The 18,226-nt window shown below is 51.4% G+C and overlaps 1 protein-coding gene across 2 annotated transcripts in view; it reads right to left on the reverse strand.

Moving 5' to 3' along the window:
* The window catches only part of ATN1 (atrophin 1), a 28,891-nt gene that overhangs the window by 2,581 nt on the left and 8,084 nt on the right, over positions 1-18,226 (reverse strand). For both annotated transcript variants that reach the window (XM_068401935.1, XM_068401934.1), the window contains exons 2-7: positions 6,632-6,825; positions 6,298-6,435; positions 5,804-5,917; positions 2,450-4,449; positions 1,974-2,196; positions 1,148-1,865 (exon numbers count right to left, since the gene is read on the reverse strand). In XM_068401935.1, the coding sequence (XP_068258036.1) occupies positions 1,148-1,865; positions 1,974-2,196; positions 2,450-4,449; positions 5,804-5,917; positions 6,298-6,435; positions 6,632-6,709 (3,271 nt within the window). In that variant the 5' untranslated portion in view covers positions 6,710-6,825. The remainder of the gene's footprint in view (positions 1-1,147; positions 1,866-1,973; positions 2,197-2,449; positions 4,450-5,803; positions 5,918-6,297; positions 6,436-6,631; positions 6,826-18,226) is intronic.

An 18,226-nucleotide genomic window follows, 5' to 3' on the forward strand; every position in this document is an offset into this window, starting at 1 on the left:
CGGCCTTCTGAGTGTTATTCCTTTTGCCTGCACTGAATTTCATGTGAACCAGTCTGGCGTAGCTCTGTCCCTACGCTCGTCGGGGACAAGTACTGCTCCTTAAAGTCGATTCCATAAGGACCTGCTCTGCAATCACGTCTGTACCCAGTATCGTGCCCATCTGCCACCCTGGCTGTCATTCAAGTGCATACTCATACTGGGTGCATCCATTTCCAGGTCTCGTCGAGCGCAGATGCTCAGTGCCAGGCACTCAAGTTCGCAAGTACTAAGGCTGAAATGCAAGGGACTATTTATAGGAAAACTGCTCTTTCCAGTGTTTTGGACTCACTGCCAGAGTGCTGGCAGATATGGAGCACAGGGAACGGACATTCATTTGTGCCTGATGCCATCTCTGAGTAGTTGCAGTTGCTTAGACTGGGTGTCTGTCTGTGACTGCCACCAGATCCCACCGACCGCTCACAGAGCCTAAGCAGGCACAGCACTTTTTCCTATTGTATTGTAGTTTGGGATTTGCTTCCCTCCAATTTTCATCCCTAAACTTCTTTTTACTTTGTTTTCCTGTAGGTTGTGGAAATGGGAGGGATCACCACTCAACTCTGAAGAACAGCAGCCTCCACTTCCTTACAATTAGCCCATCGCCTCTCCCATCCCACCCCACCCCACCACCTGCAGCAAGAATCACAGGAGCAAACTAGAGAACCAACATTTCATTAGTCCTAAGGATACTGTTGAAACTGTTGTTAGCAGGGCTCCCACTCCCTCTGCAGACCGCAGTGTGAGGGATGAAGTCCACAGCCCCACCACCGTGGTAGCCAGTGGGACCCCAGTGCTCATACTGCGTCCCCAGAGATCCAGAACTGAAGGACACGGTGCAAACAGCTCTGCTCACCACTAAGCAGCAACCTCACAGACGCCTCCAATACTTGCAACAGATGTCAATGTCTTCAGTGGGATGGGAGCGAGGGCGAGGCTGAATGACCATGATGTTGACCTCTTCTGGCTGAAGAGGTGGATCTAGGGCCTCAAAGTCTAGTCTGGGCAGCTCTTGGGTTCCCCCAGGGCCAGAGGGAGGGAGCGCAAGGACGGCAGGCACGGTAGGAGGAAGAGCAGGGCTTTGTGTGGGGCACCACCACCATGGGGTCCTTACCTGCATGTATGGCATCCTGCTGGTGGAGATGGAGGTGGGAGTGGATGTGGGAATGCTGATGATGGTGAGGTGTCACATTGAGCATCTGCAGCCGGGCCAGAGGGTCATTGCTGAGAGCAGCCACCCGCTCGGCGTGCTGGCGCTCAGCCGCCAAGCGCTCGGCATAGGACATGTCGGGACGAAGGGTCGGGCCGGCTGCCAGCGCCAGCCTCTCCCGCTCCAAGTGGCCCAGCCCTGGGTGGAAGGGAAAAGCGGGATGAAGGCCGGGGGCTGTCTGCAGACTCAGCCCGCCGTGGCGTGGGAACGGATCCATGGCAGCAGCTGGCACGGCGTGGAGCTGCTCCAACTCGGCTGGCTTGACTTCAAAGCCGGGCTTGAGACGTTCACGCAGGTCCCGGTCCCTCAGGTCTCGTTCGCGGGCTTCCCGCTCCCTCAGCTCTCGCTCCCGCGTCGCCGGGTCACTGCTGTAGATGGCCGGCACGTTGTACCCCAGCAAGCCTGGGTCAACCGCACCCAGCGGAACGTAGAAAGGGTGATTGCGGTTGCTGGGGGACATGACATGGGGCCGGGCATATTCACTGAGGGTGCGCAGAGCCGGGGTGTCAGGGCCCAGGTACGGGGGAACAGTCGCTACAGCACTGCCCTGCTCAAAGGAAGGGCGGTGGGGAACCGGCCCGAGGGACGAGCACTCAACCGGCCGGCCCTCCTGGGCCATCTTCTGCAAGAAAGCAGAGAGACTAGCGTCAGGGTCCCAGCAGGGAGCGGCCGACGGGGTCCTCAAGCATCCCCCTCGGCTGCGCAGCAGCAGCAGGACCCCCAAACCTACCACACTCCTCTCCAGCTCCCGCTCCTTCTCCCGCTCCCGCTCCTTCTCCCGCTCCCGCTCCCGTTCCCGCTCCTTCTCTTCCCGCGCCTTCTGCTCAGCCTCCCGCCGCACTTTCTCCACCAAGTCTGCCCTTTTCTTGGCCAGCTTGGAGCCGTCGAGGGGCACGAAGTACAGGTCTGTGCGGGAGCAGGAGTTGAAGCCGCGGTCCAGGTGTTTGTTGAATCTGGGGGAGAGAGGCAAAGCGCGTCAGTGCTGGGGGGGGCCAGAGGGCGGTGATGGGGACGGAGATAGGGACAGGGATGGGGACAGGGACAGGCAAAGCCGAGCCTGGTGCTGTGGGAGAGGGAAGAGCATCACAGAAAAGGCAACGGGGCGCAGTCGCACCCCACACTCACGACGACCTCCCCTTCCCTGCCCCACGCGACCCTCCCCAGCCTGGGGACACCGCCAGGCCCTCCCCCACTGCCACCCCTCACCTGGCTGACTGGCTGGCGTGGCTTGGCACGTCCACCACCTTGGGGGGCGGCGAGGGGCTGCGAGCGGGTGGCACGGGGCTCTCGGGAGGCTCGTACTCCTCCGACGGCTCCTGCTTGATCTGCGTGGCACTGAGGGGTAGAGGGGGTGGTGGGGGGGCCGGGGCAGCCATGCTCCCCGGCAGGGGCGGCGGGGCAGAGGGGGCGGGTGAGGGGGCTTTGTAGCCCCCTGCCACGGGGGAAGAGGCCACTCGGTAGCCAGGAGGGGTGGCGGCCCGGAAAGGGGTGGCTGAGGAAGTGGGGGGTGAGCCCGGCTTGTAGGGGGCCGGGGGCTGGAAGGTGGGGACAGGGGAGGCTGCCCGCTTCCCGTAGGGGGCCACGGCCGAGGCGGGTACCGGGGGTGAGACGGTCTTGTAGGGGGCGGCGGAGGGGGAGGCCATGGTGGCAATGACGGTGGAGAGGGTGGTGGCAGCGGAGGTGACAGGAGGGCCAGCCCCATGGGCAGGGGAGGGGGGTGGCGGAGGCGGGAAGGTGTAGGTGGCAGGACTCTGTCCCGGGGGGTGAGCGCACATGCCAGCGTAGCTTCCCTGGGAAGAGGCGGCGGAGGAAGAAGAGGAGGAGGAGGAGGACGAGGAGGAGGAGGAAGAAGAAGAAGGGGCTGTGGCAGCAGCTGAAGGAGCCTGGCTGTAAGCGGCCTGGCTGTGGGGAGGGTAGAGGCGCAGCCCATACGTGGCATGGGAAGGGTGATGGCTGCTTGACTCCAGGCCGTGGGGGTAACCCCCGGAGGGCTGAGGGGGAGCTGCGGCTGCCGGAGAGACCCCCCCACCGCTCCCGTGGCCGTGGTGGTGCTGCTGGGGTGGCTGCTGGTGATGGGGGGGCTGGCCGGGGAAGGGGGGGGCAGGGTGGGAACCCGCATTTCCCATGGGGCGGCTGTAGGGGGGCGGCCCCTGGCTCCATACGGGCTGGGAGGGCAGGGAGGGCTGGGTGTACTTGGGGGGCTGGCTGGACACCGAGAGGCCGCTGGGCGGGGGGAAGGAGTGGCCGTAGGAGGCACTGTATGTGGGCAGGGGCTGCGCCGGGGAGGGCTGGGGGTACTGCCCCGAGGAGCTGGAGGGCGGCAGCGGTGGCGGGGCGTAGGGGTAGCGGGAGGGGGCCAGGGCCGCTGCCTTGTCCTGCCCCATGCCGTGGGGTGAGGGAAGGTGGCCGCTCAGGGCCTGCCCCACCATCCCCGGGGAGCTGGAGGCGGCCACCGCGTTGTTGAGCGGGCGCAGGGCTGGGGGGGGAGGCAGATTGGCAGAGACGTGGGGGAAGGAAGGGGCTGAAGCCGGGGGAGCGGCCGGAGCGTTGGCTGGGGGCGTCTTTTGAGGGGGGAGCCCCCCGACCACCGACGCCAGCGAGATGGGGGTGGTGGGTGGCGGATTGTGCTTGGCGCTGAGGGTCTGCTCGCGACCCCCTGGTGCTGCGAGCCCGCCCACTCCACCGGCAATTTTGGCCCCGACCTGGACCACATTGGCCGTAGGGTAAAGAGGAGCATGGGCAGCGGAGGAGGAGGAAGAGGAGGAGGAGGAGGAGGAAGGGGGAGCGGGAGGGGCAGTAACAGCAGAGGAGGAGGAGGAGGCAGGTGTCTGCGGGGCTTGAGCCTGGAAAATGCGGGAGGCCTGGCCCTCCAGCTGGGAGTGGTAGCTCCCTGCGGGGGGTCCCTGGGGGTGCACCTCGCCCGGGAGCCCAAAGCTGGGCTCAGGTGGACGGGCCAGGCTGTCGGGAGGGGGAGCTACCGGCGGGCTCTGGGGGAAGAGCGGAGGGTGGTGGTAGGAGTGAGACGGCCCCTGGGACAGCACGGAGGAGGAGTCGGAGTCATTCTCCACGCTGCCAGGGCTGTAGACGCTGGGCGAGGTGCTCCTGTTATCCTGGTCAATGTCCCGTGGGTCACTGCTCATCTCATCGTTGAAGCTGTGGCCATCAAGGCTGTCAACATCGGATGGGGACGGAGGACAGGGCAACTCCTGAAGTAGGAAGAAGAGGGAGAAAGGCATTATGCGGCCTCCCAGACCACGCACGGTACTTTTCAAGTTCCCAGAGAACTTGCTTTCTGACCTTTCTTTGCCAGTCCCAACACTAGAAAACCCCACAGAGGGAAGGAGACATTGTCTGGCAAGGTATAAATAATACCAGCCCTCCTGCCCCCTCCTCCAGTGCTCTCAGGTCCTTCATGAGCATCCCACACCTGGGAAGGAGGCAACGATGGGTACCTTGTGTAGAGAGGCAGCAAGGAAGGGCAGGGAACTGTTACAGACGAGGCTGAAAGTGAATAGGTACAAAAGATCCTAGCACCACCACCACTGGGGATGGGCCGCTGGCCAGGGTATGGTACCATCAGGTGGCACGGAGCAGCATGCACCACAGTGTGCCCAGCACAGCCCCCAGACCCAGAATCGCTCTTCTTGTCCCTGCAGAGCTCTCCCTGAGCAACGATATCCGCTCCCCTCTGGTGCCTCTCACTGCCCCACTCCTTACCCCCACCCCGAGTCCCCCCTGCGCTTCCCAGTCCCTGCTCCTCCCCACCACCTCTCGCCCCAGGCAACGAAGCATCGGTTATTCAGCAGTTAGCATGGACAATTAACAAGTGCCACTCTTGAGCCTCAGGGCTTACAAGAGAGGCTAAACTGAAAAAAGATCACTGTTGTGCTGAAAGAAGTGTCCATGTGAAGAAATCACATCAGCGTAACCACAGTGGTTTAATTACAATGACCTCGTAAGGGGAGCAAATATCCCCGTGTTTGCAGGCCTTTAAGGCCCGTTCCCTGAACAGGCTGATGGGGAACTGAGAAGCGCAAGGGCCGAGTCTTCCTCCAACCATCCAACCACCAATCCAGCCCGGTGCTGTCAGCATTTCGGAAAAGCCCTGCCACAACTATGCAGAGCGTGTGCGTGAGCAGGTTTTGCACAACCATCATCTGGAACCCACCACGACTTAAGCACCTTCATTTCACACTGCTCTGGGAGAGCAAAAAAGGCTGAGTCTAACCCGACCAGCAGCTGTGCACGGAGCCAGGCTCTTGCCACTGAGCCGGGAAAGGCAGGGCACGTGCCCAGCTCCGAGAGTGCAGCAGTCCCCTGCAGACAAGTCAAAAGAGGCATGAGAGCCTCCATCTGCTCAGTCGCCACTCCTGGTGGCATTTTTGTAGCCGGGCAGATGCCATTTAGGCTGGAAGAGCTGCAGTGCGAAACCCGAGGTGCCAGGGCTCCCAAGCAGCAGGAACCTCAAGCTGGGCAGGCATGAGCAGCACAGGTAGGGAACAGGAGACTCCTTTGCCCTGGACCCGGGATGTGCCAGCAATCACAGCAGGAAGAACTCACCTCGGTTTTGGTTTTTTTGGGAGCGTTGGTGTCCTCCCCTTCACTCTCTGAGATCTCTTCTGTTCGGCCCTGCTTGCTGCCCTTGGGGGTGCAGGATTCCTCCACCCGGCCTTTCTGCAAGGGAGAGATGGAGAACAGGGAGGTGGGAGGGTCACAGGCAAACTTCCCACCCTGCCAGGCCGTCACAGACTGCAGCAGGTGAGATACAGCCACCATGGCGCGTGTCTTGAAGACCTTAGCAGAGCAACACTGAGCCAGGCAAAAATTAGCACTAAAAAGGGTTGGTGAGACTGAAGACCGGCTCTTGGGAGATAGTGGGAAGTGCAGGATGCTGAAGATGAGAGGCAAGAGGGATCCCACCCATTCCAGAGAGCTAACCCAGCATGGGTTCCTTGGTGGATCCCTTCTGGTCTGCGTCCCTGGATCCCCAAACGGATCCTACCCAGTCTGGGCAGTCCTCAGGCACCCCACACTCGCGTACTAGCTTATACTACCTTTGTTGCTTGTCGAGATTTCTCAGCCTTGCCATCACTGCTGGAGGTGCTGACGCCCCCGGGGGAAGCTCGACCCCGTGACCTGAGCTCCTCTCGGGGCCCTGGAGTCTCTTTCTTCCGTCCACTCCGCATTGACATCTAAGAGAGGGATCACTGGATCAGTCCTTCTCTGCATCTCCCTCTGCTCCTGCCCTGTCTCCAGCCTCCCAAAGCCCCTCAACCCCTGGCCCTGGCACTCCACTACACTAAACTCATATCCATGAGCTTTGCTCAGTCCCAACCCACAGCTCCAGCTTGGCTCTGGTGTCCCACCCCCACCTCCCATCTCACGTACTGAGTCCTTGTTCTGTCGTGTCTTCATTCTTTTGGGTGTGGGACCCCCATTCTCCTTGGCCCGGTTTGAAGAAAACATAAATTTTTATCACACCGCACCCCCCTCCGGCTGTTCCCGGGGAGATGGAGATAGGCAAGAGCAGTTCTTCTGCCAGGGGCGCTTACACCAGCAATGCAACAAGACTCCGGTGAATCCTGAAAGGCACACAAGCAGATGAGAGGGGAGAAAGAGTGAGTGCACTGCGGGACATCCTTTTGTGGTTTGCTATAGAAATGTGACAAAATTATTACTGTTTCCTCAATTATTATTTACAGACGGAAGGATTTTACCAAGAATGCAATAAACTTCCCCATCAGAAGGGGAAAAGATTTGGTCACTGTCACCTCTGATTTCCAATTTCTAGGAGCGATACCCACACAATGTGAGGCAGTCAGGACCCAACAATAACTTTTTGGAGGAAGCAGGGAGGAATGGTTATCAGTATGTTGATTGTCCTCTGAAATAATCTTAGTATTTCCACTTCCTTGTTTATTTGATCTTCAGAGAGAGAGGGGCAAAAATGGGAAAGTGCTCTAAAATGTTCCTAATGACAATTTTCCTGACTTCATAAGTTCCTCTTTGTGCTATGTCCAAAAGCACTGTAGATATTTGACACCCTGTTATGCTACACAGTTCCTAGTTGACAGTATGAAAGCATCATGATTGTGCTAGCCTGGGAACTCAACAGAAGTGATTCAAGGATGGTGCTCCTGAAGCTAGTTTACTTGGCTCAGTCCAGCTCAAGACCTTTTGCACTGCACTGCACACATGTAACCAAAGACAGGCTGCCCTTCCCCAGCCTGTCATTCGAGCTCCTATACTTGGCCTCTGGAATGGACAATCTGCAAGACAAGGAAATGTGTCCTGTCAATGAGGAGGCATCAGGAGAAAAGAGAAACATCTCCTGGGTTATATTCTCTGATCTGGAAGCGTGGGGAAGTTCTGTGAATAAGACAACTTGAGATTCGTGACTCCTAAAGGCCATCCCAGACCTGGAAAAATCAGCTTCCAGCGGGCCAGTGCAGGAGCAGTCTGGATGCACTTTCATTTCTCTGAGAAGAGAGCTGAAACCAGGGATTGGAGCAAAGTCACCAGACAGGAGAACTCCTGGATCTCCTGTGCAGCCCTGCTGCTGGCCCTGGGGTCGCTGCTTTCCACCACCTCCATCTCCCTACCTGTGAAAAGGGAGTAATGACACCGGCCTGCCTCTCGTGGGGCTCCACATCTTCCCTGACCAATGCTTAGAGAAACCCATCTGGAAGGTACTTGGGAAGAGCAGGGGATTGTTTGTTTTAATTTCATTAATATTTTATTTGACCCTCATCATGAAAGCCACAGGGGACTCATCCAGCATTAATTCCCACACACAACAATTCATTAACTGAGACCTCTTCTTTAATAGAAAAATAGCTCACGATGGTTTATAACTGACCTAATGGAGGCAGAGCATTCTCCTAATCCCTACCAGCTGACATGTTTTACAGCCTTGCATTTCTGTCATACTTTGGCCTTTGGTTGCTAATTCAGCCAGTTACACTGACGCTATTCTAGATAAGCACCTAGAATTAACATTTCTTACATGAAACAAACACTGTAAATAAGGTGATCCTAATTTAACTCAACTTCAACACAAGCCATGCTGGCAACCTTCACGTATTAGCTCAGCTCTGAATGCACAGAAGTAGCAACGGCACATTACCAGTATGTCACTGCTCTTTACACTCAACAGGGATGCCACCCACACCTCCCACACCAAAGAACCGAACATCACAACGCAGTGCACAGGTCTCACTTCAGCTTTCCAGTAACCCCGTAATGACAATTGTGGTCTTCTTTCCAGGGAACTAAGTCAGAGAAATAATACACAGTCAACCACATACCGAAACTTCCCCTTTTAAAAGAAATACCAGCTCAGTACTTACATCTACCGCTGAATATGCAGTACCAAACAAAGCCAGAAACAAATAGGTATGTTTCAGTAGACGTAATTAACCAAGCGGGCAGAAGTTTCTATCACTTAGAGAGTGAAGACTTTTATAAAAGACCTCACAGAATTGAGACACACGTTATTAGGCTCAGTACAGCAACTGCTATATCAGAGGCCAGATGAGAGAATCACAACACTGCCTTCTGATTTTAATGTCTGTGAAATAAAAGCTTGCAATGTGAGCCTTGACAATTAACAAAGCTATACCTAACCCTTCCCATCACCGAAGATCCCTACAAATGTCTCTGAAGAGTTCGTAGGGCTCTGTGGTTTTGGAAAGGAAATGAGACATTTGGCAGGGCAGCCGCCGAAGGGATAACCTTTTCCTGGCCCTGCGAAGCCCTTTACAGGTTTGATTGAGTTATGAGGCATTGCGAATTGCTATTTTCTGTTTGCGTTTCATACAACCCAGCTTGGTTTGGCTTACTGCCCAAACTCCTCCATATTCTCCTGTAAGCCCTGGTGCAGTCTCCTGCGAGCAACGCACACTCAACAGGCATCCCCACGTGAGATCCAAAATGGATCCCGCTCCTCCTCTTCTTCCCCAACTTCAAGTAATTCTCCTTGCCAAAGGTGGACTCTCCTGTACAGGCAGCTGGGAGATCACGGGCTCCAGTTCCTCTTCTATTGAAGGACACAGATAAACTCTCTCCTTCCCAGGCTGTAGTGTGGAGCAGCTCTTCACAGGTAACAAAACTGGAATCAAATCCATCTCTAATGGGACACACTCAAGTTTTACCTACTTAAGTATACACCCTTGGTCTCTCTTAGGAAGTTGGGTGAACGTTTGTCCTTGGCTCAGGATAGTGTTTACACATTAGACTTAGAGTCTGAGAAAATACACTTTCCTAGATGGCAACAGAAGCAGAGGAAATGGGAACAGCACCAATTTGTCTGGGATAGTGTTTGGGGGCTTGGCCGGGACTGTAAATGAGTCATGAGCCCCAAAGCCCCAAAGACTTGCACATGCCTGGGGCTGCACACACAGGTACACCCAACACGTGTCCCAACAGTGGGGAGGTGATTTTCAGTGAGACAAGGAAGTCTGGGAGGTGCCCCCAAAACCACCGAGGGCTGAAGGGTTTTGTTACTTTGGCTGGTGCTCAACGGCAGTGCAGGCTCCAGGATGAGCAGCACAAGTCCGGGGCTCCAGTCTTCTTGAGAAGGTTAAATGCCAGCTGAGGTCCAGCTAGTCCTCCCTGGGGCCAGCCACAGGAGAGGGAGAGCTGAAGGCTCCCAGTATTCATGCCACTTAAGAAAAAGAGCTAACACCACCATTACTCTTGATGTTTCTTTAGCTAGCAGACATTTAAGGCCTGATCCGGTCCTCACTGAGATTAGCTGCTGGTACATAGTTGTCAATAGTTACCACAGTCTCTTCCCTTTCTTTTGTATTACTCCTCTCTTGAGGAAAAAAACCCACATCTACTTGGTTTTATTATCTGCTACTCCTGATCTTCTCTGACTGTAACACCCCGGTAATCTCAGGCAGATTCAGACCTGGTCCAAGCAGGAGAGGAGGTGCAGCAGGCAGAACGTGACGATGGTACGTGACACGGGAGCCCACCCTGAGCTAGCCAGTGATGATTTGGGGGTGGAGGGGAATAGCACTGATGTAGCCTCCTCTCTCCACTGAGGCTCTGCCTAAGCATTGCCAGGTAGACCATATACCATTTGGAGGCACTGAGTGCAAAGATGTCAAGGTGCATGGCCGGATCATTCAGTCTCAAAGAAGAAATGAATAAAAATCTCTGCGATCCATCAGGACCACAAATGCTGCAAGAAGGGGCAAACTGACAGCACCTGTACTTTTAAGCAAGATGGGACAGCGCCTGTTCTCTGCTCCTGGGGGTGACTGGCATTATACAGCTTGCAACGAGATGGCAAAATTCTCCTACCCTCCCAAAGGGGACGGACACATCTAACCTGGCCACTGGGAATCTGCATGGTCCTACATAAACTCCTAAACCATGCTCAGGCATCACCTGGGAGAGCACTCGTTGGCCCAGGCCAAAGATCGTACAAAGGAACGCCATGGTAATGAACAGCCAGTGCTGTGGACCAGTGTTGTTACTATAGACGTAGCCAGCGTTATCTTCCACTAGATGCCAGTCCTCGGAAAATAAGTTTGGAGCGAGGAGTCAGTTCCTCCTTTAGTCTAAATACGATGTTCTGAAGTTCAAACCTCGTGTTTTCTTCAGTTGAGAACTGTTGAAAATGCACAGTAACTATTCCTCAGGATATTTTTTTACATGTAAGAACTACATTCAAATACTATGTGGAATCAAAGGCATTTGGCTTGCAAAGGCAGGGACTCAGAAATCAGAAGATGTGAGAATTAAACTGAGTCTGCTTCTCTGCAATTCATTAGCTCTGTGTTCCCATCCTGGTATTTCTCCTTCCCTCTTCTGCAAAGGGATGGGTTAGCACTGGAGGGAGGAATTAGGGTGGTGAAACGAACACAGCTGCTTTCTAACACATTGCAGATGGTGGAAAGTGTCCTGACAGTAAGATGGGATAATAACCAACGGATCCCTCTTGACAGGTAAAGATCACTCAGAAGGGAGTGCCCACTAGAGCAGTATAGCCAGGGGACACGCACCGTGGGTGGGAAGTCAGAAGGTGGCATATACATACATATATATACATATATATACATATATATATATTTACACACACACACTGCCCAGTGAATGACGGTCCCGGGTATTTTTAATTCCTGTCTCCATTTCCCTCATTTTATAAAATGAGAGGGAAATTCCCAGAAACGTAATCAGGTTTAACAACTGTGTAGTATCTTGAAAACACAGTTTCCTCCAAAATACTGCCATCAGACCAGCTGCAGTACAACATTTCCCAATGGCTAATTGCCTGACTTCACGCTTGAACCCTGGCATCTTCCTACAGGGCACGGTGGAGAAAGGGAGGGGAGGAAGGGAAAGGGCGACGTGTTCAGTGTTAGATAGCAATAAACGAAGAGGTCAGGGTTCAGGCTGCACGTCACAGTCTTACTGCCAGTCTTTTGATTGAGCATGACATGGCTGTAAAAGTGAAAATGATTGTGTGAGCAAAGGGATTAGGATGCCAAAATGGTTCAATATCAAGATGGGAGTGGGCAAACGCTTGCGGCTAATATTATCTTGGGCACGACTAATCCCACGACTTGCAAATTTTTTTTTAGTCAGTAAATTTTGTGAAGAAGAAATATATTTATGTGACACCAAATGAAAGGTAGTTCTGAAACACAGACGTTTTTCTGTCTCCTACAAAGTAATTACAGCACTGGGTGGATGCAGGGGCTGTGAACTCAGGCTGGAAGGTGGATTAATCAAGGAATAAGACTGTAGAACTGGTCAAATAATCATACTCCAGATAGATAAAACTCTTGCCTACACAGTGGATGAAGTTTAACTACATTCTTCCTGCAATACTAACGTGAAGCTGGAGGATCTCAGGGGACTGAAATACTTGCGAGCCCAGGCTGAAGGCAGTGAGCATTAGCTAAAGCTTTCTCCTCCTGCTCGCCCGGCTCCCACCGGCCACTCCTGCGCCACTGCACACAAAAGCACCCCACAACCAGAGCACACACCTCCCTGTCCTCCGCAGCCCCCCAACACTGCACGTGTGACAGGAGCATCCGACCACCCGCAGCCGTCAGACAGGGCCAGGAAGGGCTGAGACCCGCCCTGCTAGGGAGGCTTGGCAGCACTGCGTTACACGGCAAACTTAGACAAAAATGCCTGCAACACAAGTGAAAACTGCTATTACTGCTCACAAATCAAAATATAAATTCAGTATAAAAACAGGTCAGTATAAAACCAGTGATAGTTGTAAATTTTTGTAATTTTCTATAAATAAATTGATTTTTATTGGCCATGTACTAGAATTACATTGCATCCTTCTGTCATCAAAATATCACATAAAATGTGTCACTATGAAATGTTTTAAAATAAATTTAATCAATAAATGTAAATGTGTGCTTTCAGAAACTTCATTCTGTACTGAAGGACAAATTATACACGCTTTAATATACAAGCTGAGTGAATTCTCTTGATTTGGATCTACCTAGGTATGTAAGAAAAGACCAGGTTCACGATCCCATCGTAAGAGAAGATCAGGTTCGAGACCACCTAAGGAACCTGAACATACACAAGTCCACAGGACCCAGTGAGATGCATCCCAGGGTCCTGAGGGAATTGGCTGACGTAGTTGCCAAACCACTCTCCACGATATTTGAAAAGTCATGGCAGTCAGGTGAAGACCCCAGCACCTGGAGAAAAGGGAACACTGCACCCATTTCTAAAAAGGGTAGTAAGGAGGACCCTGCAAATTACTGACCAGTCAGCCTCACCTCAGTGCCTGGTATGATCATAGAACAGATCCTCCTGGAAAACATATCAAAACATATGGAAGACAAGGAGGTGATCAGAGACAGCCATCATGGCTCCACCAAGGGCAAATTGTGCCTGATTAATCTAGTTGACTTCTACAATGGAGTGACCACATCGGTGGACAAGGGAAGAGCTACAGATGTCATCTACCTGGACTTCTCTAAGGCCTTTGATATCGTCCCCCACAACATTCTTGCCACTAAATTGGAGAGATATGGGTTTGATGGATAAGGAATTGGATGGATGGCCCAGTCCAAAGAGTTACAGTCAACAGCTCAACGTCCAAGTGGAAACCAGCAATGAGTGGTGTCCCTCAGTCATCCATATTGGGACCAAAATTATTTAATATCTTCATCAACAACATAGACAGTGGGATTAAGTGCACCCTCAGCAAGCCTGCAGATGGCACCAAGCTGAGTGGCACAGTTGATACGCTGGAGGGAAGGGACGCCATCCAGCGGGACCTTGAAAGGCTTGAGGAGTGGCCCAATGTGAACCCCATAAAGTGAACTTTAAAGTGAACTTTAAAGTGAACAAGGCCAAGTGCAAGGTCCTGCACCTAGGTCAGGGCAATCCCCAGGATGAGTACAGGCTCAGGGATGAATGGCCTGAGAGCAGCCTTGTGGAGAAGGACTGGGGATACTGGCGGATGAAAAACTGGACATGAAACAGCAATGTGTGCTTGCAGCCCAGAAAGCCAAAAATATCCTGGGCTGCACAGAAGGAAGTATGGCCAGCAGGTTGAGGGAGATGATTTTGCCCCTCTGCTCCGCTCTTGTGAAATCCAACCTGGAGTGCTGCATCCAGCTCTGGGTTCCCCGGTAGAAGAGAGGCACGGACCTGCTGAAGCCGGTCCAGAGGAGGGCCACAAAAATGATCAGAGGGCTGGAACACCTCTCCTATGAAGAAAAGCTGAGAGAGTTGGGCTTTTTCAGCCTGGAGAATAGAAGGCTCCAGGGAGACCTTATTGTGGCCTTTCAGTATATGAAGGTGGCTTACAAGAAAGATGGAGAGACACTTTTTACCAGGGCCTGTTGTGACAGGACAAGAGGCAACTGTTTCAAACTGAAAGAGGGGAGGTTTAGATTAGACATAAGGAATAAAACCTTTACGATGAGGGTGGTGAGACACTAGAGCAGGTTGCCCAGAGAAGTTGTGGATGCCCCATCACTGGAAGTGTTCAAGGTCATGTTGGATGTGGCTTTGAGCAACCTGATCTAGTGAAAGATGTCCCTGCTCATGGCAGAGGGGCTGGATGATCTTTGAAGGTCTCTTCCAACCAAATCATTCTGTGATTCTATGATTCTGTGCCTAAAACACTACTTTCCATGCAAAACAGGGGCTCAACCTGAGCAACCAGCTTTAATCCTTTTCTTGTATGTAACTGTTGACTTATCTGTCAACAGTACTTGTTGACAAATTCACTTGTCATGCCACCTAGGTGCTCCTTCTCCCCAGTGAAATAATAAATAAAAATTAAAATGCTCACATTTCAGGAAAGGGTGCCAAATAAGAGTATTAAAAATAAACTTGCAGAGTGCTGGCAGTCTTAGGAGATAAAGCCAGTTTACATTTTATTGATGTTTTGTTTTCTTAATTCTGCACAACCATGAAGAGTAAGAATGTTATTTTGAGTATGAAAGCTGTAATCCTGGAACCTCCATTCAATGAAAAACGTATCTGAGAAAAAAAAATATTTTCTGATGAGCAAAGTGAAATAAAAACAATTAGAGCTAAAACGAGGCAATAAATAATAAAAACATTCATGCGTTTAACAATAGCTTAATTTACAGCGTAGAAGAAATTAGTTTTTGCAGAAGCAACTGAAAATAAAGTTTGATTCACTAAATGAAGGTTAGATGTACTAAAGAAGGTTACATTAATCGTAAAACGATTCCTGAGGGCACACTAAAATGACTGTAAGTATGTAACAGATTTACTTAAAAATCTCAGAAGGATCATTGAGCTTTCCCAGGGGAGGGGCCCTGGATCTCTTGGGAGATACAGGCTGTCAGAGCCCAGTGGAGAATCGCAAAATGCAACGCACTGGGTTCTTCCCTCTGTGAGTGGGATGGAGGCCTACAGACGCGTGATGCAGAGGAAGGACACATCACACTCTCCATACTCACTATTTTAAGAAGTGCAGCATCTTCTACATTTGCAATGCGTGAGCACACCTTACCTGTGGAGCTGTTAGGGGTTAAGGGTCTATTGTAATAGACACCTCTTTTTATAAATAGGTGTCCCTTTCCTAAGAAACGCAAAGTAAATTACTCAAACAGATCACAGGCCAGTTGCCTGGAGACTCAAAGGAAGATGTCGACTGGAAGGGACACCTGCAGGTCTCTGCTCCAAACTCCTGCTCACAGCTGGGCTGACCCCAAATCTAGATGGGGTTGTTTGGGCCTTGTCCAGGCAAGTCCTGAACATCTCCAGGTGCAAAGCCCCCAGCTGACCTTGGACACCCATTCCAGTGTTGAAACACCCATTACCAGTCGTAATTTCCTTGTTGCAACTTGTGACCGTGACTCCACATATCATAGCTCCTCACTGTCGGTACATGGAAGTTATCACCTGTCCACCCATGATAGTTCCAGACTTCTGCAATCCTTTACTGGGGAAGACTGCAGGTAACTCTGCAGCTGCAGGACATACATAAGAATATAGGAAACCAGAAGCTGAATCCAAAGTCAGGGTGGCCATACCAGCCATCCCTCCCTTCAGTAACAGACCAGTGAACATCAAACATGGTCACCCCTTTCTGCCAAGACCCATATCATTCTGAATCTGGCAGAGGCAGTCCCAGGCAACAATTTGACTCTGCTCAGAGCCCTCAGTCCCAGGCAAACTAGTCAGAGTGTAGAGAAGAACCAGAGAGAAGCTCAGTAGCTAGAAGGATCAAACTCTGCATAAGGATTTGAATGAAGTGCTAAAAGTATCAGGCTAGGTGGAAGAAAGCCTGCTGGATCCTCACAAGGATCAGTGTCCTACCTCCCAAAGGCATTAAGTTAGGAGACACTGTCAGTATCGCAGATGATCACGATTTAACAGAGAACTTAAGAGAATAAAACACTAAAGAAGCAAAACCAGGATGGATATACAAAAAGGGCAAAGGAAGGCCAATGTGGCTGACAAGCGTAAATTAAGGAGAGTAATAATGAGGATGAGAACTACCTGAGGAGAACTGTAGAAGGATTTTCCAAGATGAGTGACTGGGCAATTAAATGACACATGAACCTCAATCTAGATAAACATAAAGCAATGCACACAGAGAAAAAACAACTCCATCTCCACATCATACAAAAAATTACGGACTCTGAGCTGACCAGTGCCATTCAAGAGTGACACCCTTGGGATACGAGAGGCAAATCTATGAAAATGTCACCTTGGCATTCCGCAGCCACCAAGAAAGTGAACCATATGGCTAGAAATTCCTGAGAAAGAAACTGAAAACAAAACAGAGAACGTCACTATGCCCTTGCACAAACCCATGGCTTTCCCACATCTCAAAAACTGTGTGCAGTTCTGCTCCTCCCACAGGAGCTAGAAAGGGCAATGAAGAGGCATGACTGAGTGGGTTAGACATCTCTGTCCAGAAAAAAGGTTATTAGGTGAGGATGTGATCAAGGACTGTAAAACCATCTATGAAAAGTAGAGCTTGGGTAGGAAATTATTTTTCACTGTCTTTTTCCAGTACAAGAACTGAGGACCATCAAATAACACTACAAATAAACAAGTTTAAAACAAACAAAAAGAGAGAGTTGTTCTTGAAATGAGTGGCTGCAGAATTTCCAATCAAAGGACACTATGGGTGCTACAAGTTTGCATGGGCTCAAGGGGAGACTGGACAGTTTCATGTGAGAGTAACTGGTGCTTACGGACTATCAAGAAACCACATCCAGCTATGGCAGTCCCTCTGCTGAAAACAGTTGGAAGCTGTAGGAGTATCAGAGGAAAACAGCACATAAGCCTGCCTTAACTCACTCTCTTTCCTAGGAATTTGGTAGTGACCGCTGCTGGAGCAGTGGACTCTGGATGAGATGAACCTAGTAGGGTCATTGGTATGTTTTCAACAAGTTCAACAGTACAAAGTGCTGAGTGATACACTGAGGAGAAGTGACAAGCACATCTGCAGTAAGAACTTCTGCTCATCAGCAGGGAGCGCTGAGGAGGAGGGGGACTTATTAACCACAGGGCACCATTGCTATTTCAAAGGCATGAGGCAAGGGATTATCAAGCAATGAGAAGAAGTATTAATGCCACTGGACATTGCACTTTGTCAGACATCCTCTAGTAGACCATGTAACGCTTCAGTTACCCAACATCAGGAAAGATCAAAGTGGATTAGACAAGGTGCAGAAAGCAGTTTCTGGAATGCTGAGGGACACAAAGAATCTCCCTGTTGTGAACAAAACCTATAAAGACTTCACTTTTTTAACCTCACAAAATAAAAGCTGAGGTGATGTGATTACTGTCTGTAAAACACAAGAAACCAGACACAAAGGAGTCAGGAGTATTTAAGCTAACAGAGTAGGTTGGTATAGGAAAGCCACCAACAATTTTAAGATGGAAATTATAAGACTCCTGGCCATTTGTTGAAGCTCTGAAACAGCTGTCCCTGGAGCACAACAGGGGCAAAAGAAAATCATTATTATTATGACAGAATTCACTAAGTTTGCAAAAGAAAGTAGCTGGCATGGTGCCCAAAGGGACTTTGCAGCCAGTGACCCAAGGACGCCCTTTTGATTCTCTGTTTCTAGAGATTCACAACTGACAGCAAAGCCAACACGAGAGCCGTGTGTGCAAAGGGCAAGCATCTGAACACGATGAAGATGGACAGACAGATCCAGAAGGAAAGGAGTGAACCAGGGCCAAGGAGGTGAGCACAGGAACATGCGTACAGCAGACCTGAGACACTGATAAGCTTTGAAACACTCTCTTGCTTGGGAACCCACAGCTTTTCCTTGGTCTACAGAACTGGCCAAGTCAGATGATCCTGCCCTCACCTGTGGGGCTATGGGAAGGGAAACCCAACAGAGTGTCCAGGAAGATTTACACGGGAGGAGATCACTGGAGGTCTCCACTCAAACCCCTTGTTCACAGTTAACTGCAAAGATAGATGATGTTGTCACGAACATCTCAGAGAACAAAGTCTCCCCAGCCTTCCTGGGAACCTGT

This window comes from Nyctibius grandis, chromosome 5 (genome assembly GCF_013368605.1).
Source record: "Nyctibius grandis isolate bNycGra1 chromosome 5, bNycGra1.pri, whole genome shotgun sequence".
In the NCBI taxonomy this organism is placed as follows: Eukaryota; Metazoa; Chordata; class Aves; order Nyctibiiformes; family Nyctibiidae; genus Nyctibius; species Nyctibius grandis.